At 46.0% G+C, this 25,160-nt stretch overlaps 1 protein-coding gene and 1 long non-coding RNA gene across 2 annotated transcripts in view; one reads left to right on the forward strand and one right to left on the reverse strand.

The window, feature by feature from the left end:
- Positions 1-3,287: 3,287 nt before the first annotated feature.
- On the reverse strand, positions 3,288-22,837 carry STARD7 (StAR-related lipid transfer (START) domain containing 7). Its single transcript, XM_010829582.1, has 8 exons — positions 22,073-22,837; positions 14,393-14,601; positions 13,327-13,376; positions 11,995-12,105; positions 11,830-11,912; positions 11,385-11,484; positions 6,117-6,201; positions 3,288-5,124 (listed from the first exon to the last, which is right to left on the reverse strand). The coding sequence occupies exons 1-8, from the start codon at positions 22,396-22,398 to the stop codon at positions 4,940-4,942; spliced, it is 1,149 nt and encodes a 382-aa protein (XP_010827884.1). The 5' UTR covers positions 22,399-22,837; the 3' UTR covers positions 3,288-4,939.
- Positions 22,838-22,950: 113 nt separating this feature from the next.
- LOC104980799 overlaps positions 22,951-25,160 on the forward strand; it is a 6,772-nt gene continuing 4,562 nt past the window's right edge. The window contains exons 1-2 of the long non-coding RNA XR_824304.1: positions 22,951-23,550; positions 24,764-24,815. This is a non-coding gene — a long non-coding RNA (uncharacterized LOC104980799). The remainder of the gene's footprint in view (positions 23,551-24,763; positions 24,816-25,160) is intronic.

Consider the following 25,160-nt stretch of genomic DNA (forward strand, 5'->3'; position numbering starts at 1 on the left):
TCAGTTGCTCCAAGGCATGTGAGATCTTCCCCAACCAGGAATCAAACCTGTGTCCCCCGCACTGGCCGGTGGATTCTCAACCACTGGACCACCAGGAAGTCCCTATAGTTTAAGATACTTCTCAAGGTTATTTGTTAGAAATCAGAGTTCTCACGTTTTCTGAAGGATGTTTTCATTTTAAAAAGAATTTCCAAACTCCTGTCCTACTATGCTGTGTTCAGAGACTAGTTTCTTTGTGAGTAAACATTTTTAGAAAATGCTACCTCACAAGGAGCCCAAGGAAACTGCCCCAGCTCTTCATATTAATCCATGTGTCACGCTAGTGGTATATGTCCTGAAATTTTCAGAAGAGAAATTATATTTATTGCTTCTAATACTCGTAGAAAGAGCACCAAGTACTGGTAACTGGATAATGGAGCTAGGCAGCAGAGCAAGACTAAAACCACATAATATTGAACACGGGGGATGAAAAGAAAGCCCACAATCCAGGTTCCAAGGTAAGTCAACAGCCCTGGGAAGGATTCCAACATGCCACCTATGAGAAACTGGCCCAGCTTGAAGCCATTTGCCCGAGGAGTCTCTGTAGGGTCAAAATTAGGTCCGCACCCTGGCTCGACTGTCACTTCCTGTGTGACTCTGAGTAGGAAAATTACTTAACCTCTGATGCCATTTCCTGCTTATAAAACAGGGAGAGCTACATTCTCGCAGAGCTGTCGTAGGTAGGATTATAAGAGACCTTGCACGAAAGCATGGAGCAGAGTGCTGGGCACAGCAGATGCTCAGTGACTGTGCCATCAAGCACAACAGAAGCCAACAGTGTGACGAGACAGGCGACAAATTAACGGCACTTTAGCTTATGTTAGCAGTATGCAGATCAAGGGGGCTGCCGCCTGTTGTATCCTTTAGGTTGCGGGACAGTGTACCGCTGTCAGCACCTGCGGTGCTGGGGTAAGTAGCCTGGGGTGGGGGCCAGCTATGGGAGTTCCCAGTTTGAAAACTGCATTTCACTAAGGATTTCCCAGGTGGCGCAGTGGTAAAGAATCCGCCTGCCAGTGCGGAAGACACAAGAGACATGGGTTCGGTCCCTGGGTCGGGAAGATCCCCTGGAGGAGGAAATGGCAACCCTCTCCAGTATTCTTGCCTGGAAAATTTTCCAGGACAGAGGAGCCTGGGGGGTCTATAGTCCAAAGGGTCACAAAAAGTTGGACATAACTGAGCACGGGACAGGCAGGCACTAAATTATCTTAAGCACCCATGAAGCTACATTACAAAGGGCAGGCTGCCAACTTAGCTACTTGGCTGCTCTTGACAACGGACACAAATGCAACATATACTTAACAGGATATTAATTTGGGGGATGGGTTGCTAGTCATTTAGGGAGCAACCAAGGAAGTTTTAATATGAGCTATTAGATATTATGTGCGACAGCTTATCTGTATGCTATTTGCAGTGTAGTTTACACAGAGTATCTTTATTATTTAAAAAAAAAAAAAAAAAAATAAAGCATGCTCAGGCACTTCCCGGGCAGTCCAGTAGCTAGGACTCCATGCTTCCACTGCATGGGCACAGGTTCGATCCCTGGTCAGGAACTAAGACACGGCATGCTGCACAGCAAGGCCAAAAAAAAAACCATGGTCAAGTATTTAATGAAATATGTTTGCAATTTACTTTCAGATGGTCATGAAAAAGTATATTAGTCTAATCGGGGCACTGTAATGAAATGCCACAGACAAGAGTGACTTAAACAACAGATTTCTCACAATTCTGGAGGCTCAACAACCGAGGTTGAGATGTTGGTCTATTCTGTCCCTGGTTAGAGTGCTCTGGCTTTTCATGTTCCTCCTGTGGTGGAGAGGGAGATCAACTTCCGCAGCAATTAGTATAAAGGGCACTAATCCCATCATGGGGCCCACCCTCAAGACCTCATCTAATCACTTCCCAAAGACCTATCTCCATCACGTTGAGGGTTAGGGCCCCAGCATGCATACACATTTGAGGACACAGTCCAGTCATAGCAGTGTATACAGCGAAGATAAAGCACACACGACAACAGGTTAACAGCCAGCAAAGGCAGGGGAAGGGTATACCAGGTTTTATTAGTACTCTTTCAACTTTTCTATATGTATAGAATTGTTCAAAATAAAAAGTTGAATATTTTAAAACATTTTTTTGATGTGGACCATTTTCAAAGTCTCTATTGAATTGTTACAAAACTGCTTCTGCCTCTGTTTCACGTTTTTTGGTTACAAGGCATGGGGGATCTTAGCTCCCCACCAGGCATCAAATCCACACGCCCTGCATTGGAAGGCAGAGTCTTGACCACTGGACCGCCAGAGAAGTACTCAAAAAGTTGGAGGATTTTTAAAAGTTGCTGGTGACATAAAGCCTGGGAAAAGCTCTCACACGAGCACCGCCTTCAAGAAAATGAAGGGTTCTTCCACGGGAGAGTTTTCCAGTGTTGCGTCAAGCTCAGGGCTTTGACCCTTCAGTAGACAGGATGAGGCCCACCTGGCATCAATGTAAAGAACTTCCTGAAAGCTGGAGCTGTCTGGCAGCACAAACGCTGCTCTGTGAGGAACCCAACCGCTTCTCCATGCAAGTGTTCATGCGTAGCCTGGACAGTGGCCAAGGCGCCAAGCAGGGCGAAGGCCAGCACCCAGCTCCCCAGTGAGGGGTTACGCAGACCCACGTGTACCCACAGTCCACGACCTCTAACAGGAGGTCTGCCAGCTGAGAGGACTTCACAGCAATGTGGAGGAGCCGCCATAGTCTTGGGTGTGCATTTGTGTTCACCTCGTGTCTCCCACAGGCAACATCACACATACACTCAGAACTCATCGTGAGCTTGGAGTCTTCAATGGATCTTTCACCCGGCACCAACCTGCACCCCAGCAGAACTGCCTGTGTGACCTCACTTCCCGCCACACCCTGGGTTTTGGGGCTCACCCCACTCTCCAGCTCCAGACCCAGGCCAGAGGCCCTGCCGCTCTTCTAATGCTGCTCCCACCAAGTCCATCCTTTTAAAGCAAAGGGTGTGGGTTACCAGTGCATCCAGACAAGGAAGTGGAAATGGTGGTTTGTTTTCAATCGCCAATCTGGTTCCCTGGAAAGGCCTTATAGTCTGTAGGCAAGGTGGTGGGTGGTGTTTCAGTCACCGCCAGGGAAGACCAAACCTCGCTGCTTTCATGTGCCAACTCTGCTGGCGGGAATATGCTTTTTGATCAGGAAGAAGTAATAATCCCAGTATGCAAGACTTCCTTGACAACGTACGTCCAAAGACACATTCCTTCATACCAATCCTTATGTATTTATTCACGCATTTGGTAAAAACGTCACGGTCAGGAGTGAAATCATTACAATGACGTAAGTAACTATACAGACCAACACCAAGTGCAGAGTCAAACTGCCAAAAAGCACACGAGCAACGCACAGCTCCTCTGCTCGAGTGTACTCACGGCACTCGCCCACACCACCCATCCCAAGTCACAGGCGCTCAGCTCCAACGCAACCCAGGGACTCATCCCTGGGGAAGTGGAGGGAGACACAACCGATGAAGAGAAGCGGGACTGTCTGAGGCACCCCTCTGGTCTGCCAACGACGCAGAGACTGCAAGACGTCAAAGAGTGGGGCAGGCATTTCTTTGGCACAAAACTTAGGCCGTAAAAAGGTTAAGGGGCTCAATCTCAGCTTTTGCTCCTCTTTCAGCAACACAAAAGGATAACAAGTGGGGGTGGGGAAAATCTCGTCATTCATATTCTAAGAAATAAGGGGGAGGAGGAGGATCTGAAGCCCTGAAGCCTGTCCCGATGCTCCCAGTCAGAGTGCAGCATGACCATAAGCTCCATTAGCCAGGCCAGGCTGATCCCATCTGACTGTGACTTTATCCAAACAGTGTGGTTTGCCTTAATTTTAGCTCAGAAGACGACGAAGTTTTTCACAGGGTCACATGAGTCACCTCCCCCTTATATGAGCATTTGGGACCGACTGCACCTGCCTGCTCACAAAGCTTGTCTGCAGCTCTGAGAGCTTCCAGGGAGGTGCCCGACCCCTACCCCTCTGCCTTCAGCCTTCCAAGATGGCCAATTTGCGGGCATCAAATCAAACCCAAAGTGTGATAATAATGCCTGAATCAAAACGGTGCTATCTATACAGTCCAGACTATGGAACAAAAATCCTATTCCATTCCCTAATTCCACCCCCCATTTTTAACACAAAAGTTAAAAAAAACACAACACACAAAACTAAACTGGTTAATGTTTTGAGCATCTCCACTGATGCTATCAAAAACACTGATGATAGAGTTACTGTCTGACAGCGTTAGTTTCCCGGTTCTTGGTAAATGGGCTACGGGGACGCAGTGGCCCAGATGGACACAGCACATGAATACCAAAGAACTGGCTGACTCAGGGAAACGGCTTTGCGTGGGGAAAGGAAACGGGAGGCGGAGACTGACATTTCTTGATACAAACTATGTCCCTAGAGACGGGAAGGTGAGGACAAGGCACTTACGCTGCCAAGCAACAGTTCACACCCCCTCAACACCAGGACTGTGACCAAGATTGCCCCCGGCCATGACCCCTCATTGGAGACTCAACCGTCCACATGGTCCAGCTGGACCTTCAGAACCGAAGGAAACCCACCCAAAGTGCTGCAGAACCGAGGCTGAGAACGGAATGTGGGCAGAGAAAGCAAAGGATGCTGTCCCCTCTGGCCTGAGGCGAGGCTGGCTCCAGAGGAGCTCCAGGAAACACCAGTTTCAAAACGCTTGGCCTGAGAACGTGCCCAGGGTCTTCGAATGCCTCCTCCTCCTGTTCCAACACTGAGCAGCAGGGCTCTGAGAGCAGTACCGAATCAGCCTGCAGTGGTGTTCCGCAGCAGAGGGCGTGGCGACGCCGAGACAGGGCTGGAACCCGCCTGGCCCCGCTTCCCCCAGGGCCTGTCAAGCGTACTCGATGCGGGCAGGCCCACAGCTGCCCTCGCTCTTGCGCTCAGAAGATGGGGTGGCGGCTTTGGCCTCACTCCCCACTTCCAAAGGCTTAGATGAGATATAGTCCTTCACTTTGATCTCCATGTTCTTGGCTTTCAGAGTGGCCGTGTGCAGCTTCTCCAGGAAATCTGGCATGCCTGTTGGGAGAGAGGGCAGTCTGGGTGGGCGGGCACACCAGCCAGCAGGCTCAACATGTTTTCACTGTTTTACTTACTCAGTCGTGTCCGACTCTTTGCGACCTCATGGACTGTAAGTCTGTCCATGGGATTTCCATGCAAGAACATTGGGGTGAGTTACCGTTTCCCCATTTCCTTCTCTAGGCAATCTTCCAGACCCAGGGATCAAACCTGAGTCTCCTGCATCGGCAGGTGGATTCTCTACCGCTGAGCCACCAGGCTCAAAATTAGCAGGGCCTGTTTCTTTCCAGGCAGGAAGTCAATGCCTCCTTATAGAGATCACAGCCTCACGGACAGACAACAGACTTATAGGGAGTGAAAACCACCCAGGACCTCCGGGATCCTTTGAAAAGGGGCATTGATCAAACCACCTAAGTCCCCAAAGGCTCTCTTTTATGTGATTCAAATATCACTTATCAGTGGCACAGCCAATTTTGCTGAAAAATGTCTAACAGTAGAAACACCTAACCTCCTCTCCATACCCCCTGAAGGGTAAGACACCGCTTACAGAGAACAAGAGAGAAAATCTCATGAAGCTGTTTCTAAGGGAAGAGACTGGCCAGGAAAAATGCAGTCAATCACAGCAGTGATGTGCTGCTGCCTTTCTTAAGAAGGGTGGTGGCCCCTTTCTCCAGTGGACTGTCCTATAACCACATGTTTTAAGGCTTCCGACACGATCTAAGAAGAAAATCTGTAAATGCATTAATGTACACAGTGTGTATTAAGCAAACGTTCTTCGATTCACCTCTGGGCATAGGCTTCGTTTTGGGACCACAATGCTCATCCCTCCCAACTGCAGCCGGAGGCTTCACTACCTTCCAGACAGTATTCAATAATGAACTCGGAAGGCCTCCCGTGAAACAAGTGTTAACCTCCCTGAAGCCACTGAGAAGCTAGAGAAAAATAAAACGTTCAGCCCAAGTACCCGGCCCCGTGCACAAGCACCCACTCACCACTGGAAACCATCCAACTAACGCAGTAGCGAGGAAACACGGTCTGGGGGTTGTCACTATATGTCAGCAAGTAGTCAAAGCCGTTCTGGAAAAGAAAAACAGCAAAGATGAAGGTACCCAAATCACCCCTCACAGCCTCCGTACCCAGTGCCACAGAATAACCAAGATCGGACTCTGGGGTGGAGAGCGGCATTTTTTTTTTACCCTGAGCAGAAAAGAGTTAACGCTGAAGACCTGAGAGGTTACTACCTAGTGAGGCTGGCCCAGTGATGTCCAGGAACTTTGTGCCTGCCTGACCTCTGTCAATAGTTAAGTCCTCCAGGGCTCCCTGCGCCTCCTCTGTGCGAACAATGTGCTTCCTGCTGAGCCCCCGCTCTCCCCCTGGGGTCTGGGGTTGTAGGACGTGCTAGGCAGAGGGTGCCTGTGTGACCAGCCCCCAGTACAGACACTGGGCTTCTCCAGGCAGAATCATCACACGTGTTGCTGCTTTTCTGTGGCTGGGACAGGATGTGTTCCAAGAGCCCTCACGGGACAGGGAGTGTGGGGAGCCTGCAGGGATTCCTCCAGACCCCGCCTGCATCTCCCCCTTTTGATCCAGCTGTGCATCCTCCCATCACTGTGATAAATCTTAGCTGTGAGTAGATTGTCAGCTGGGTCCTATGCGTCTTTCTAGTCAATCTTAGAATGTGGGAGTGGACCTCAACACATACCCCACCATGTTTAAATATTTTAATCGTTATTGAAATGATATTAACTCTTACTACTATCACTATTAACACTAGCATCAAACATTTACAGGGCACTTACAACTATGTGTCAGGAACTGCTTCAGCTCCTCACAACAATCCTATAATGCAGACGCTGCTAATCCCCATTTTACAGATGAAGAAACTGAGCACAAAAAGGTGAAGGGCTTTGCTCGAGCTCACCCACATATTCAACCAGAGCCAAGATGAACCCAGAATCCTGACCACAGGCCCAGGCACCCACTCTCGCTGACTCAGCCCTCTCACTGGTACACTGAAGACAAAGATTAAAGAGATTTACAGGGATCCCGATCCTCGGAGAGGTCTGAAGCAAATATGCTTCACCCAAAGGGTAAGAGAGAACCACTTTTAAAAACTTCTTATTGAATTTGTTATTGTTTCTATTTTATGTTCTGGGTTTTTGGCTACAGGATCTTAGCTCTACAATCAGGGATTAAACCCAAACCCCCTACACTGGAAGGCAAAATCTTAACCAATGGACTGCCACAGAGGCCCCAAGTCTGCACTTTTCAAAGCAGACTGGCCACAGCTGTAGACAGCAGCACTGTGACTCTCACACCTTTCCACCAAAGCCCACCTTCTTCACTCCCTGGGTGAAATGTTGAGTCCTTTATTCATCTACTTAACAGTTCTCTGAACATCTGCTATGTGTCTGGGGACTGTGCTAGGCACTATACGGGAAATAAGAACATGCCAGTCCTTGCCCTCAGGAGCTTCCAATTAGCAGGACAGACAGGTGCTGTAACAGAGATATAGCCTGAATACCACGAAGTAAAGGAGAGGTGAAGCCTGCACAGCGGGAACAGTGACACCACAAAGGCTCGCCAGGAGGCTGCATGAGCTAACACGTATAGAAAACTTGAAATGACCCTTCCCATTAAACACTTGGACTGAGAAGTCGAAGTCCTGGGTTCTCATAGACTACTGCCTATACTGAAAAAACTCAAAACTAAAAACAATTGCCGTCAGGAAGAAGAAATTAAATGGGTAGAAAGAACAGGGATGTAAGCTAAATTACTCTTAAGAGTGAACAGGCCCAGAAATATGAGAACTTCTAGATGCCAAAGGGTGGTATTAAGGCTCCTAGAAGAAATGCTCATTTTCAGATTCACACCTAAAATTATAGAAGGTGAACCTGAAACGTAGCACCAGAAGACAGGAGAGTTTCTGAGGTTAAGTCAAAAGGACTCTGGTCAATAAGAGGATCCTAGATAAAAGTGATTGCAAAACAAACCAAATATGCTTAAATTTTTGAGTTTCTAATAGCATGTCTTTTTTCTTTTGGCCGTACCACACAGCATGCGGGACTGAATCCAGGCCTCCTGTACTGGAAGTATGAGTCTTCCAATGAGACTTACCACCAGGTAAGTCCCATCATTTCTTTAAAAAATAAAAACTTTAACCTTTGGAGGATTGTTTGTTGAAAGAACTAATTCAACATTTTAAAAACTAGTAAATGAAGGAAACAAATCAGCATCTTTCTTATTTCCCTTTCCTCTGTGAACTATAGGAAATAAAACAGTCCATGTATAAACTTTCAAGTACTGGCTTCCCCAGTGGCTCAGCTGGGAAAGAATCCACTGCAATGTGGGAGACTGGGTTCAATTCCTGGGTTGGGAAGATCCCCTGGAGAAGGGAACGGCTACCCATTCCAGTCTTTTGGCCTGGAGAATTCCATGGACTGCATAGGCCACGCGGTTGCAAAGAGTTGGACATGACTAAGCAACTTTCAAGTATGTCATCTAATAAATGGAAATAAGAGAAGAAAGAATGAAGAGTTCATACAAATAGTATTTTGTAACTCCTAATAAAATAGTTGAGCTGAGTAATATTCATCAATCACCTCCAAATTCACAAAGAAAGGGATCAGAGCCTTGTCGTGGCGAAGGGGCTTGATAACTCCTTGAAGCTATGAACCATGCCACGCAGGGCCACGCAAGACCATTTGTTCATAGTGGAGAGTTCCGACAAAATGTGATCCACTGGAGGAGGGAACGGCAGGACACGCCAGTGCACTTGCCGTGAGCACCCCATGAACCGTATAAAAAGGCAGTATCAGACATTATATACCTCTTAATAAAGCAGTCTTGCTCCAAGCAAATAACCTAAATCTGTTCAAGCCTCTAAGTACCCACATATAGGGAACACAGGGGACAGAAAAACACGTTAGATGACACTGTGATAACATAATCAGCAAAATCTAGAACAAAGAAACTGCTTCTTCAATAAATACAATTCCAAGGGGGAAAAAAGGAGGCAGAACTCAAGATATAGATGCAAAGCTACAGTGTGAACACATTTCAATATCTGGATCTCACCTGAAATCAGGAATCAAATAAATACAAAAAAATTCATGGATGATCAGGAAAGCTTAAACACTACAGATATTAGATATTAGGGAATACGATATTATGTTTTCAAAAAATCTCTCTTCTTTTTGAGATAAACACTGAAATATGTATAGAGGAATTCTTCGGTTCTTCTATAGCAAAACCAGAATCTGCTTCAAAAAAATCAGGGTTGTGGGAAAGTGACCAGAAAGAGTGCAGATAAAACAAGCCTGGCCAAGAGGGCGGTCACTGCCGGAGTCAAGGGAGGACAGAGTCCACGCCTGTTACTTTCTCTACTTCTCCATCTTTCGTCTACATCTCAAATTTTCCATAATAAAAAGGGAAACTGGGGAGTTCCACGATGGCCTGGCAGCGAGCATTCCAGGCTTTCACTGTCGTGGCCTGGGTTCAACCCGGGTCAGGGAACTGAGGTCCTGTAATCTGGCAGCACAGCCACAATAGAACAGAATACCACACCCTGGCTCAGGATCTACCTTCCATCTGGCAAATCCAAACTCAGCTGCCTGGCTTTCAGGCATCTTCTGTACACGGTCAAGGTAATCACCACTCCTCCCCAGACTCCGCCTTCCTTTCTAAGCACTGAGTCTCTCAACACCCACGTTCCCTCCTTCGTCTGCGGCTGAATCACGGAATCATGTCTTCTACCTCCAGGTCCTTCCTGTTTTCCTCTACCTAGAGGCTGCTTTTTTACAAGAACCAACTCCAGTCTTACCTTTCTCCTAAGAGCTTGCCACAATGTGCTGCAATTCTTACAATTCATACTGTCCCCCACCTCAGCTGAAAGAAGCTACTTCCTGGTACAACACGCTCTGCTGGTGGCCCAACTCTGCCTTAGCTATCTCACGGTCAGGGTCTCCAAAGGCAGTAACGCTGGGACTCGAGCCACTTTTCCCCCCAAAGAGGAAATACGCGGACAAGGTTCAGACTTCAGAAGCAACATCAAAGCAAAGCAGGAGGCATAATTCCAACTCCCACAGGCCCAGCCTGCCCAGGCGATCCCAACATTCTTGCTTCTAATGCGAGGACTTTGAAACATGTTTAACTGTACTAACTTACAACACACTGGAAACAATACTTTCTACATTGCCAACCAAGTTCTTTCTTTCTCAGCCTCTCTCTCACATATACTTGTACATATGTAATCAAACAAAAGTTTCATAAAATATGCTTACATTCAGTTTCTATTTATTCCTTTTCTAGCACTAATTAAGCCTGTCTTCCACTAGCGGGTAGCAACTCATGGTTTGAAGAACACTCTCTGGGACTTCACCAGTGGTCCACTGGTTAAGACTCTGAGCTTCCACTGCAGGGGTTCGATCCCTGGTGGTGAAGATCCCACGTGCAAAAAAAAAAACCATCGCGCTAAAACGGTACAAACGTCAACATAACAGCTCCCCCAAAACCACCACTGAGGCAAACCCCGGTTTCTGTCATGCTTAGAAGAGTCCCATTATGTAGGTGGTGTAAATAAAACAACTTGCAAAAACAAAAGCTCGGCTAACAGAACAGTCACACAGCTCTAAAACACAGGTGACGGGGAGAAACAGTGATTTCAAAGTGAACAGGGCTAAAAACAGCAACCACCGCAATCAGTATGTACGCTCAACAGAGGTTTGGCTAAAATATCAAAACTAAAACACCACACTAAGTTGAAGAAAATATTCTTTGCAAAGAAAGGTCATAAAATGTTCAAGGAAGCAGACAGCACTGATAAGGAAACAGGAGTCCTTAAATGTGTTACGTGTTCTGCCCACTGTGGGGAAATTCTGATGGGAACAGTAGCTCGCTCTGGCTCCTAAAAATGCTGCCAACAAGCCTGTATGAGTCAGGGCCGCCGTCTTCCCATCACTGCCCCTCAGGTAACAGGAGCCAAGGGGTCATCACTGCTTTGTCTCAAGGGTCTTCCAGGTACACCACTTTAGGTGGGGTCCTGAAGTGTGGGTCGCAGGCCAGTAGCACCAGCCTCCCCTGGGAGCTTAAGACATGCAAATTCTCAGGCCACAGCCCAGCACTATTTAAGCAGGCTCCAGTGGATTCGATGCAAGCCAAACTGGAGAACCAGAATGCCCTCCCTAGTTCAGACAAAAGGCATACCTTGAGAAAATTCATAAACCACTAACCCATCACATCTCGGATGACATACAACTCACCTCATCAAATGACTTGTGTGGACGGATAACCATTTGGGACTCATATGATCGGACCCTGACGAATTCCGGAGACTCTGGCACACTCGGGTGCTCCACAGCACTGGCAAGGAAAGAAGCAAAAGAAACTGAGGACTGTCTACACACAGGACCACCGGAGCTGGAGTTACGGAGTAAAGGCAGCCTCTTAACTTTTAAATGACTACATCAGAAAAGTCATGAATGAATATACACTAACTTCTAAAAACAGAGTGAGTTAACTCGGTGTCTCTTTAATTATCACCATTAAGGAACTGAAGGATTATTCTGATGAAAGGTTTGCATCCCTTCAACCCTCTGAAATAGTCACATTCTCGCTGGGACGCACGGCGCCCTGGCTTCACTCACAAGACAAGCAGACTCCCACCAGACACGTGTGAATGAAGGCCAAGCTGCTCAGCATGCGTACCGTGACACCAACACCATCACGTTGTTTTCCTCATCCACGCTGTACCGCCGAACGTACACATAATCCCGTGAGTACATCGGGTACTAAAGAAGAGCAAGGGTGGGAGGATCAGGGCTCTGTCTCATGTGGACGTGATCAAAGCAAAACCAGAGGTACAATACTCACGGGAAAATGGGTCACCCAGTGAAGAACCTCAGAGCCACTGACCACATCCCTCTCGATCACTTCCAGCTTGATCACCAGGGCGTCCCACTTTTTCCTATATTCTGTATCCAGCTATAGAAAGAGCAAAGACCATGAAGACCCAAGAAATCCAGAACAAAGCTACAGAAGACTTCTCCAGAGGAGTGGGCCTCTTACCCAAGAGCCTTCTGAAACAGTGATCTGACCTAAGGACAGTGCCCAAGTGTCAAAGACACAGCTGTGTTACTACAGATGAGTCCTTTAATAAAATCCCTTCCTGTAGGCCAATCCCATTACTGTGAAAGTGAATCTTAAAAAAAAAAAAACCCACAAGTGTAAGAAAAAATATTGTCATAGACATGTCTAGAGAAAATACAGTAGACAGTGATAGAAATTTGTAAGGGTGAAATAATTCCAAAAGGTTTTAAACAGACAAAACGTCCAAAAGTACGGGCAGACACCTCACACAAGTTGCTTTATTTTAAAAATTTCTAACATCATTAAGAACTAAGGAATCTCAAAGAAAGACACATATCATACACATTCAAATCAACAAAAATTCAATAGATTGACAGAATTCAGTGCTTAGAGGAAAGCGTGCACTTGTGTGTTAGCAGTGGGTGTTATAATCACCAAACTAGTTACTCAAAGTCCAGTAAACCATGAGAACTCCAGGAAGGAAAAAACAATTTCTGTAGAACTCTAGGTGATCCCAGCTCCCCTTTTCTGTATTTCCCCGCAAGGAGGAGCAGTCTCTGAACACATACTCTTATCTTTATAACACCTTTACTGTGGACAAGTTCCAGATAGCGAAGTCCTGACTGCATCTGTATACTGCAGAGGAAGGACATCGCGAAGCCAACAAACAGGCAAAACTGGAATGCAAAGATTCTATCAGAGTTGCATCAGTTACATTTGCTGACTTTGATACTGGTACCATGGCTAGTTAGGAGAATATGTCCAGTTTTTTAGGAAATACACACTGAAGGGTTTTGGAACAAAGGGCATGTAACTTACCCTCAAATTGTTTAGGGGGAAAAAACTATGAAGTCTTATAAAATATATTAAAGCACTCAAATCCTTCCTCTATTTGCTCTTCCCAAAAGTCTTAAAAAGAGCAGAACTGGCCTCATCCCCAGAAGGCAAACTGTCAGTCAAAGGCTCACCCAGAGGCTAGCTGACGTGAAATGAGGGGCAGAGAGATGGATGGACTGAAGCCAACATCTTGTAAGTCAGAGAAATCACTCATGTGGATGATGGCAAGAGGACTTCTAGGCTTAGCAGCTCCTGATCTGGGAGGAGAAACGTACTCACCTGAACATTGAAGAACTGCCGCGGTGTCACGTCCGTGTAGGTTCCAAACACTAGAACAAAGGATAAGCGATGTTTGCCACACTCATCTCCCACTCTATTCCTATCACTTAACTGCATTTGAACTGCAGAGTACTGACGTACAGATCTTAAAGGCAGATTCAGAAACAGAAGTCACACTGGGGCAGCAAAGTATGACAGAGACAACCTATAGCAGAGTAACAGAGACAACCTATAGCAGAGTAACAAAGACAACGAGACTCTTGTCATCAGTTCAGTTGCTCAGCTGTGTCTGACTCTTTGCAACCCCATGAACCGCAGCACGCCAGGCCTCCCTGTCCATCACCAACTCCCAGAGTCCACCCGAACCCATGCCCATCGAGTCGGTGATGCCATCCAACCATCTCATCCTCTGTCGTCCCCTTGTCCTCCTGCCCTCAATCTTTCCCAGCATCAGGGTCTTTTCCAGTGAGTCAGCTCTTCGCATCAGGTGGCCAAATTATTGGAGTCTCAGCTTCAACGTCAGTCCCTCCAATGAACACCCAGGACTGATCTCCTTTAGGATGGACTGGCTGGATCTCCTTGCAGTCCAAGGGACTCTCAAGAGTCTTCTCCAACACCACAGTTCAAAAGCATCAATTCTTTGGGGCTCAGCCTTCTTTATAGTCCAACCCTCACATCCATATATGACCACTGGAAAAACCATAGCCTTGACTAGACGGACCTTTGTTGGCAAAGTAATGTCTCTGCTTTTTAACATGCTGTCTAGGTTGGTCATAACTTTCCTTTCAAGGAGCAAGCGTCTTTTAAATTCATGGCTGCAGTCACCATCTGCAGTGATTTTGGAGCCCAGAAAAATAAAGTCAGCCACTGTGTCCACTGTTTCCCCATCTATTTGCCATGAAGTGATGGGACCGGACGCCATGATCCCTTATTATCAGGGAGAGGAAAAACAACAGCAGAGCAGGGCAGTGTTCCCGGAACAAAACCAGAATGGAGAGTATAAGAGAACAGAGTGCCATGTACCTGCCGGGGCGAAACACACCCCCAGCAGCCAGGTGGGACTCACCTCGGTACTGGTAAAGGGGGGTGCCTGAAATGGGACGCCGCCACAGCTTGAAGTGTTTCTTATCCATCACCATCTCCCATGGCTGCTCGGTGCCTCCTGAATCTTCAACCCCTTCTGTCTGGGATTTTGGTTCTGGGGGGTGGCGCTCAACTCCAGAGCTCCGAAACATACCTGACATTTCCTCCAACCGTTTCATCTCATCAATGGATCTGGAGAGGAGAAAAACAACAGGCATGGTGGGGTGGTTGGAGTCAGCCCTGAAAAATGAACTGGCCACACAAAGACTTACACAGAGCGGAGTGGGTTTAAAACGGTATAAAGTGTAGGGAATAAAAATATGAGTTCCTGAGTCTGAATCCCAGTCTAACATTCATCAATGAGAATATTAAATTACTTAACAATCCCTATTTCTTAACCTGTAAATTGGGGATGATAATAGTACCTACTTCAAAGGTTGATTATAAAAATTAAATTTACATGTAAAGTGCTTAATACTAGCCATATAATTAGCCCTCATATTTTATGCCTATGAAATGTCATTTGATATCGTTTGCCCATTTTTTAATTCGGTTGTCTTCCTATCATATTTTAAGAGTACTCACGTATTTTTCCTCCTTTATTTTAAAGAGAGATAATTCACTTGCTATAAAAATTTATACTTTTACTATATACAAATCAGTGCTTTTTAGTATAGTCCCAAGGTTGTACAACCATCACCACCAATTCCAGAACATTGTCACCAACCCCCAAAGAAATCTTTACCCACAGCAGTTACTTTCTATAGCCCCTGACAACTACTAACCTACTTCTGTCTCCATGAGTTTGCCTCACTGGACAATTCATATAAATGAAATCTTACAAAATATGGCCTCTTGGGTCTGGCTCTTTTCACTTAGTAGTATATACAATTCACTCACGCCCTGGTGTATTGCTTTTACGGCTGAATGATACTCCACTGTACGGATACATCATATGGGTGTATCACGCTTTGTTTACCCATTCATCAGGTAATGGACATGCAGGGGTTTCCTACTTTTTGGCTATCATGCATAATATTGCTACAGATATCTGCATACAACTTGTGTACAGATGAAAGCTTTCAGTTTCCTTGGTAAATTCCTAGCGTGGACTTACTGGGCCTGGGAAACTAACTTTTTTGATTCCAGCAATCCTAGCGGGTATAATGACTAATGACGTTGAGCATATTTTTATGTGCTTATGAGCTATTTGTGTATCTTCTCTGGAGAAAAGATGTATTGAAATCTTTGTTTTAAATTGGGTTGTCTTTACTGTCAAGTTTTAAAAGTTCTTCATATATTCTGAACTAAAGTCTCCTGTTAAATATTTACAAATATTTTCTCTGAAACTGTGGGCCGTCTTCCCACTTTATTGACAGTAACTTTTGCTGTACAGAAGTTTTCAATTTTGATGAAGTCAAATTAATCTATTTTTTCTTTGACTGCTCATGTTTTTGGTGTTCTAGCTAAGAAACCACTGCCTAACCCAGTATCGTAAGAACTTATGCCTATATTTTCTTCTACAAGTTTTAGTTTACACTTAGGTCTCTGACCCATTTTAATTTTTGTGTACAGTGTGAGGTGTGGGGTGTAAATTCACTATTTTACAAATGCATCTCCAGTTGTCCCAGCACCATTTAAAAAAAACAAAACAAAACACGATTTTCCCTTTAATCTTTAAAGAGCAGTTAGCAAAGCAAGACTGCTAGTTGACTCTGTCACTTTTACAGTTCAAGACTGAAGATACCACCTACTGATATGTTCTGTTTGAAATGCCCTTTCTTATTCCTCTTTAACCTTCAGAAACTGCACAAAGGGATTTGCCTGGTGGTGCAGCGGCTAAGTCTCTGTGCTCCCAATGCCAAGGGACACGGTTCAATCCCTGGTCAGGGAACTAGGTCCCACATATAAGAGTTCATATGGCACAACTAAAGATCCCATGTGCTGTAACCGAGACACAGTGCAGTCAATAAATAAAAATATAAATTAAAAAAAACCCATAAAGTTCAAGGTTAACTCCAAGAAAGGGTTAACCAGACACATTTACTTTTATTCCTCTACAGAAACATACTGCACTATATTATAATTAATCTACCTTTATGCCTATCCTCCTTACTAAAATGGCTCTTAGCAAGTACCTGGTAAACATTACATGCTCAGTAAGTGTTCACAGAATAAACTGAGTAAAATAAATATGGGGGTAGGCCTCAATAATTCAAATTCTTACTAAAAGATTACATTAATACTAGTTTAGAAGTCGAAAATTCAAAATCATACCAGTAACCCCCGATTAAAAGTTTAGAGCCATCCAAACGATAGTGCAGAGATCTGGGTTCTAGTCCCAGCTCTGCCAACATGAGCTGTGATTACAAGTCATTTTACCTCAAAGGCTCCGTAGTTCCACCTGTAACATGAGCACATTATTTCTTTTTTTTTTTGAGCACATTATTTCTTGAAGGTCTATTCCAATTCTATTATTTTTAAACTTTGAACTTCAATGAAAGTATTTATGTACGAGGACATTCGTGTTTTGACCACCTGAAATCTTTTCCTATTGAGGAGAACCCCCAAATAGGTGAGATACAGCCCAGTCCCCCTCTTGCGCCCTAGCAGTGATCAAATGACGTTAATCAGAGACTTCTGGTAGAGGAAATAGGTCCGAGGCACAGGACCTTTCAGATTTCCTCACCTATCCGGAGGGAAAAATGCAACAGATCTGGGGAAACTAAACCAGCAACACTGTCCGAAGCAGAGCATTCCTGTAGCGGCCGTGGCTGTCCTCCCAGCCAACCTGGGGTCTCCCTGGCCTTCAATGCTCTGTGTGTCCTAACACCTTTCTGATTACACCCTTTTTGAAGAAAGTTAACCAGTATCAGTTTCTCTGTTTGCAACTGATAACCCTAGCCAGTCAATTTATATTGATGTTCTGATGAAAAATGTTTAACCTTTCAAAAGTTTCAGTGTGAATTAAACATTGCAAAACGGGATTGACTGCTACCATTGCAAAAACCATAGAGAAATAGGGAAGGAAATTTAGAGTAGGCAATAGGTCTTGCAGAGGAGAAAGCAAAAGTAAAGACACAGCTAGCTGTGGCTGTGAGAACAACAATGCAGGCATCATGCAGACCAGTCATGGCCTGCTGAGGACTAGTAAAGCACCCTTCAAAAAAAATTAAGCCGGACTCTTCAATGTCCTTATCACATAATGAAGAGGGGTAGGAACGTCTTGAGAAAAATACATCAGAGGCTCACAAAATTATATAGTAATATGGTTTTAAGAAAATTAAACTATATGACTATAGGCAATATTTTTAATGGCCTTCTAAGACTCAAAGTGGTACAGAGTTTCTGACCCACTGCTTAATCAGCCTCTTAAGATTAAAGGTCACTGGGTGAGACTGAGTGCCTTCGGGGGATAGCAATGCCCTGTGAAGGCGTGACACTCACTCTTTGTACAGCACAGTATGAATGCTAGAAGGAGACTGCATCATGAAAATGCCAATGAGCACTGTCCCAGGTTTAAGAATCCAGAAGGGTCTCAATTTCTAAATGCTGACATGACAGACATCATCAGCTCAGTCACTATTATTTGTGTGAAGAAAAAAAAAACTTCTCACTATGTATCCCATTATTCTGCTGTGTCAAATCTTATCTGGAGGGGATGGTTGCCTACACCTTGTTATCTGAGAGACAAGTAACAAGGGAGAAAGAAGGACAAAAGAGATTAAACCCAAAATAGCAGCACAACCAGATTAGTAAGAGGATCAAAGAAAGACAGTCAATGCTTTCCTTTCTTCAAAACTAAAGTCATCTCAACATTTAAGAAAGGCTGTATGGAAAGCTATGGAAATTGAAGGCATAAAATCATGAAAACAGAAAGTATTATCATATTAGGCTCATCTAGGGGAATCCTACCCTAAGTGCAGAGCTTAATATAAGGCCCCAAAGAGTCAAATGAAGCCATTCCTGTAATGAGTAATTTAACAAAGTAACACTGCTTTGTTTCAATGATCCCCTCCTCAAATTCCCAATTATTGTCAAAGTTAAAGACTTTGAAGAACAACTGTCATAGGACATACCCAAAAATGAGACATCAACAGCTCCCTGCAATTCTGAGCCAACTGGTTAACCATCAAATAATGAAGACAATCTCAAAAAAAGAAAAAAAAAAAAAAAACCCTCAGTTTTTACATAGTTCTGATTATCTAAGAATGTATGAGAGTAAAAACATCGTTAAGTGACAGGGGGGGAAAAAAAAGTCCCTTTAAGTCAAAAGGACTTTTTGTTGATCATTTATCTAATTAATAGCACAGTGAAAAGTTTAAAGGCTGAAATAGGAAAATGGCCAATTTTCTTCATGCAACTTTATTGGTACATATTTATTCAAATTTCGAGCAATGAATTGTAAGTTTTTTTAAAAAGAGGAGGGAAATTAATGGAACACTTTCCGCTAGTCTTTCATATTTCTTAACTTCCTTTTTGTTCCTGTAATTTTTTTTAATGTTCCAAAATAATAATAATTAAAAAAATTACTATTAGTATTTTTCCATAAGATTTGCCCTGCACTCACAGAATGCCAGTCAGCACCAAAAACAGTGGTTAAAAGTTATTTTGTCTGGTCATTTAATTAAAGTCAATCAGGTAAGAAAGCTAGACTAAGCATTAAAATACCTGATTTCTATACCTGGACCATCAATGAGTACAATTTACTTCTTTCCTCAAATGTCCATGCTGATTCTCAATTAATGATGTTCACATCTATTTAAGATGTTCACATTCCAAAAGGGAGCCTTACGGCCCATCACTGTGTGGCAACAGCCATATGAGAATGAGCGTGTACCAGGACAAGCTGGTACAGGAATGGCACAGAAGACCCAAAGGCTGTGATTCAGGGGCCACGGGACAATCACGCTCTTCTTCCACGAACAATGAAAGAAATGCACATGTCCCGAGGCACAGGCACTATGCTCATTCTGGAAGCTACCCCAAATCATCCAACCAGTGCCAACAGAATCTAAGATCTTCTAACCTCAGCAGTGCATCCTGTAAAGCAAACAAAATAAAGCACCAAGCCTAAGCTTGGATGGGAAGGGAGTCTGGGGGGAGAATGGATACGTGTACATGTATGTCTGAGTCCCTTTGCTGTTCACCTGAAACTACCACAACATTGTTAATTGGCTACACACCAATATAAAAGTTTAAAATATACATAAAACCCACCAAACCTAAAAAGGCTAACCTGTACCCGGAACACCTTATTTAATAAAATACTGGCAATTCCCTAGTAGTCCAGTAGTTAAGATCCCTTGCTTTCGTTGCCATTGGATCCCCAGCCAGGAAACTAAGACCCAGCAAGCGGCACACAGTGCGACCAGAATTAATTAATTAATAATAAAATACAAACAGGACCAGCTAGGAGAACAAAGACCTTTGAAATCACCGTACAACCTACATACAGCTGACAGCATATCACCTGCCCCCCCATCAAGGTAACATTTCTAAAAATCCTCAAAATGGACTTGATCAAATTTTAAGTATATGAACTCAAGCGTGAACTGGACATGGAGAGTCAAATGAGGGCCTTTGCTGGAACAACAAGGCTGGAGAGGGTCAAAAAGGGCACCTTAAGTGCTCTTACTGGCCTTTGTCTAAGCTTCTGTATTAACCCCAAGTGGGTTAATACAGAACAATACCTCTTTAGGAGCTGGATTAGAATCAAGTGCTTCAACTGTCTGATTTCTTTCTCCCACGGCAGGTAGTTGACTATGGACTCAAATGTTTACCACATCTATTTCTTATCCTATTTTGCCCCTCCAGTTCCTGGAAAGGGGAGACCTACTGAACAGAGGTTCTAGAACATATCATCAATAAAAATACATGACGAAAAAGTATGAAATCTATCACCCGGGCCTCAACACTACTCAACTCCTATTCCCAGCAGGGCACCCAGAGGCCCTTTCCTGGTCTTTCTCTTTCCCAAACCAAATCCAACTAGGAATTTTCCCCTCAAACTTCATGACTGTGGAACATGGGTATTCCATCATCATCAAAAAACAGAATGCAAATTCAAACAGTCGACTGGTAATTTTACAACTAAAAAGTTACCTTTCCATATTTCTTACACCTGAGAACAAAATACCCCAAAACACTAACAGAAACTAGGCAGACCACCTCTCATGCTTTGATACCTTAACGTTTTTGAGTAAGGTTGTTCATGGTTATGAGTTTAAAGTGCATTTGTAAAACAGTCCTTTTTACTGCTAGGAAAATTATTACCAGCTCTAAAGATACACTTTGCGTTTACCGACAACTCACAATGTTGCCTGGCATCTGGGTCCTACGCTTCCAGAGAGATCACAGTATTAACTTCACTGAAATATTTCCACTTTCACCCAACCAAAAGTGTGAAATAACAGAAGAAATGACCAGAACAGACTTGTATTGGAATTTATGTGAGGTAGGGGGACTATCGGAGGTTCTTGAAATCAGTTTCAGAGTTCGGGGGCAGAATATGTGGAGAGACACACATTTTTTTTGTCAAAAAAAAAAAAAAATACAGCGACACTGTAAAGCAAGACCCAAAGCAAGGTTTCCTCATATTACATGAAAACTGTAAGGGCTCAGTTTAGAACCACAGATGAGCGGATTCCACTAATGGTACTATACTTCTCACAGAAGTTTTTGATGATGACAACATGATTACAGAGCCTAATGAAACTCTCGGAGTTCTAGTGGAAGTAGCAAGAAAAACTGACCTAATTCTTCCAGGTTAAAATGTGTGGGCTACTAGTTTGTACCCGGAGGGCAAAATCTCCAGTCTCATAATCCTGCCATGAGTCACAATGACAAAAGAGCTCTTCTGGCATATCTCACGAAATCCCATTTGGAACAATGTAACTTTGTAAATTGCATATCTACATCCTCAGGTACATTTTAAAACCTGTTTGGTTTTTGGACCTTCTATGCGTGCGTGCTTGCTCAGCAGTCCTAATCTCTGCGACCCTAGGCCCCTCTATCCACGGAATTTTCCAGGCAAGAATACTGGAGTGGGTTGCCATTTCCTTCTCCAGGGGATCTTCCCCAACCAGGGATCGAACCCACGTCTCCTGCATTGGTAGGCGGATCCTTTACCACTGTGCCACCTGAGCAGCCTTTGCATCTTCCTGAAAGAATGTAAGATGACATGAGCAATAGCTTACATGTCTTCAATACCAAATTCCCACGTTATTTTTTTTAATTAGTCAAAAAAAAAAAAAATTGGCCGCACCCTGCGGCATATGAGATTTTAGTTCCCTGACCAGGGATGGAACCTAAGCCTCCTGCATTAGAAACGCATTCTTCTTAATCACTGGACCACCTGGGGAGTCCCCAAAACGTTATTTCTATAGTGGCACGCTCCCCCAAAGTCCCCCTCTCCACTAGCCTACACCTGCAGTTATTTCTAATTCAACAAATCAAGTTAACCCGCAGAAGCAACGTAGAAACGTGGGTTTGCTACAACCTGATCGAACTACTTGCATCGTCACTTCCAGTACCACCCGGTCAACAGGAGACAGTGATCACCAAGGCCGGCCCCAGGTTTTAAGGTTTCCACCTCCCAGCCCCACCGCCCCGACCCTCCCCCCACCCCAGAGAGGAAGCACGACCTCGCCACCATGCCCACCTCTGCAACTCCTCCTCCCGGATCCTCTCCTCGTCCCACACGAACACGCCGGCGAGCGCCGCCATCAAGGCAGATGCATGGCCCGGGCGTCCGCGCAGCCGGCGCCAGAGGCGACCGAGGAGGACGCGGCGCGAGCTCTCCGAGTACAGGCGGCCGTAGAGCTGCGCGATCTGCTGCGCGCGCCGCACGCGCAGGCCCGTCACGAAGCGGCACTGATTGGCCAGCAAGGCGAGCAGGCCCCCGCCCCGCGCGCCCGCGCGCCCGGCCGCCGCCGCCGCGCCCACCAGCCAGGCAGCCAGGCCGGTCGGCGGCCTGCGCGGAAACATGCCGCCCGATCGCCCCGCCGGGGCCGCGTGCACACGCCGCGCGCCCGGAGGAGAGCGACACCTCGCTCACGGCGCCAAAGGAACAAGGCCGGGAGGGTGCGGGCGCCCTCTCGCCGAGTCCTCCTAGTTGGCCGACCCCGAAGTCGCCTCACGGTCTAACAGGTCCTTCATCTCCCTCTGCAGCAACCGCTGAGGAGAAGTCTCCTTTAAGAGAGTCGGTCAAGGCACCGGCCGCGGCGGTGGGCCTGCGACCACTGCAGCAGGCTCTCCGCGGTTCCGGCCGCAACGCCCGGGGCCGACCGCCCTTTCGGCCACCTGCCTCCTCGGCCTCCTCAGGCCGGCGACAGGGGCCGGGGTACAGAACGCGCGAAAAGCGGCGAAGCTGGCGCACAGATCCCGAGCGTTCCGCGTCCACCACATGCGCTGCCAACTTGCACCCTATACCCCCCCAAGTCTCCGCCTCCCGGCCCTGATTGGGCGCGGTCGAGACTCCGGGTTCTGATTGGTGGCGCCAGGTGCTCGTCACTGCCCCCTCGCGCGGCGAGCCTGGAACCCTCGCTAGCAAGGTAGGTGGCGCGGCGGCGAGAACTAGTCAAGGGCGGCTCGGAGAGTGACCGGCGGACCCCGCCGCCACCGCCATCTTCCGGCCGCCCGACCCCGCCCCGCTAGGGTCGGTGGCCAGGTGCCTTAGAACCCGGCTCAGTGCCCTCTCGATTGTTTTAAGAGGCTTGTGATCGTCGCCTCTAATTTGAGTCGAGGGTGAGGGTGGGATCTTGGCTTTGCGTCCGCGAGGCGCTGGGGATATCCAGATTGGGGACTGGGGGCGGGACAGCGTGGATGCGTTTGGTGGATGGAGACCCTGCCGAGCCTTCCTCGGCCTCCCCGCTAGCTTTCCCGGAAGCGCTGTACGAGCCAAGACCCCTGAGCACCGACCCTCTCTCTGCGACACCTCGACCGAGAGCGGGCCAGCGGGACATCCTTAGAGCCTAGGACACGGTCAAGAGAGCTGCTTGGGCAGATGACCCACCTCAATGTGGAAATGCGGTAGCCCTTTCGTAAAAGGGCAGCAGAATGGAGTTATCTGGGGCAGATGGCCCTGGTCGCTTAGTAGCTGTCCTTCTGCCTTTGACCCGAAGGTGACAGCGTGAGAAGGTAAACAAGTTTCCTAAAACCTACTTGGCACTATCCAAGAACAGCCTGGCTAAATGATCTTGAAGAGTATTTAATGACTATTCTGTGCACAACCTCGTTAAAACGAAAGGGCTGGATGTCCAGTAGGAAAACCTACACGAAATTGTTTTATTTTTTAAACTTATATTAAGCTTATATGTTACAGTACTGTAAAAGGAAGTCTTCATGTGAGAAACTGCTCATTCCAAAGCAGTGAGTGCATTTAGAAATTTCACACTTAATGTACCTACATGAGCAGTTTTATGTGGTCTTAATAAAAGATATTTCTCCAAAAAGAAAAAAATTGCTTTACTGGGAGCTGAAATTTAGATCTATCCAGACTGTCTGCTTTGACTCTGGGGATGTTTATTTTCCATTGAAATAAGGAGAAATGGGTATATAATAGAAAATGGTATTTGATGCTTTGTGGAGCCAAGCTTTTCTCACTGGTGGTAGGATAGCTGGAAGCGGATGTGAGGGTGTATGGTCAGGCCACTCAGGATGGTGGTTGACCTCTCTGTGCATGCTCTGCGAGACCTGTACCTGCTTCACCTACACCCTACTCACATGATTGACCTTGCTACACACCTCCTAGGTACTTGCCCCAGGCCCCAGCTAGTGATAGCTTATCAAAGGGGTGGTGAACGGCATGTCCCTTTGCTGTTTTCCCTGGTAACTAATGAGCCCACCTGAAATCAGTTCCCCTACAACTGGCCATCTCCCCTTCCCTGCGACAGCCAAGCCTGCCACCATGTCCTGTCTGCCCTGCACTTCACAGGGTGGGGTGTCGCTTCAGAACCTTGCTTCAGACGTGTAAGCTCCCCCGTCCATTAAACCAATGATGTCTCTGTTGCTGACCCCGTGCTCTTCCGTTTGGAAGCTGGGCAAGCACAGAAGCAGTCCAACAAAGGGGGAAAGGTTGGATTTTCCTTCTCTCCGGCTTCCTTTGATTTTAAGGAGCTTAGGGCTTCTGCTTTTGTTCTTTTTTGGGTTTGTTTTTTTTTTTTTTTCCTGTTTTCTGTTTACCAAAATGAGTTCTCTCTCAGCAACGCCAGCTGCGCAGCTCCGATCCAGCCATTTTCCCTCCTTTGTTGCCTCTTTCTGCCCAGTACATAAACACTGTCAAGTTCACTGTGAAGAAGGAGACCTGAACTCTTCCTTTTTTCAGACACCACCCCTCTCCTTCCTTTTGCAGCTGTGGTTTGTTTTTGAAAGTGATGCCAAGCTGGACCCTGTGGGGCTCCCGGGTGAGTAGGCTTTGCAACCCCACGGACTGTAGCCTATCGGCCTCCTCCGTCCATGGGATTTTCCAGGCAAGAGTGCTGGAGTGGATTGCCATTTCCTTCTTCAGGGGATCTTCCCGACCCAGGAATCAAACCCAGGTCTCCCGCATTGCAGGCAGATGCTTTACTGTCTGAGCCACCAGGGAAGCCCAAAGGGCAAAAGACTTGCTAATCAAGGGAGGAGCAGTCACAAAAGGACCCGGGGCTAAATTAAAGGGACCAGAGAGATTCAGCAAGATTAGCACACTAGACCACCTATGACCTTGTGTTGTGTTCAGTTGCTAAGTCCGACTGTTTATAACCCCATGT

Source organism: Bison bison, unplaced genomic scaffold, assembly GCF_000754665.1.
Source record: "Bison bison bison isolate TAMUID 2011002044 unplaced genomic scaffold, Bison_UMD1.0 scf7180017864508, whole genome shotgun sequence".
Classification (NCBI taxonomy): Eukaryota; Metazoa; Chordata; class Mammalia; order Artiodactyla; family Bovidae; genus Bison; species Bison bison.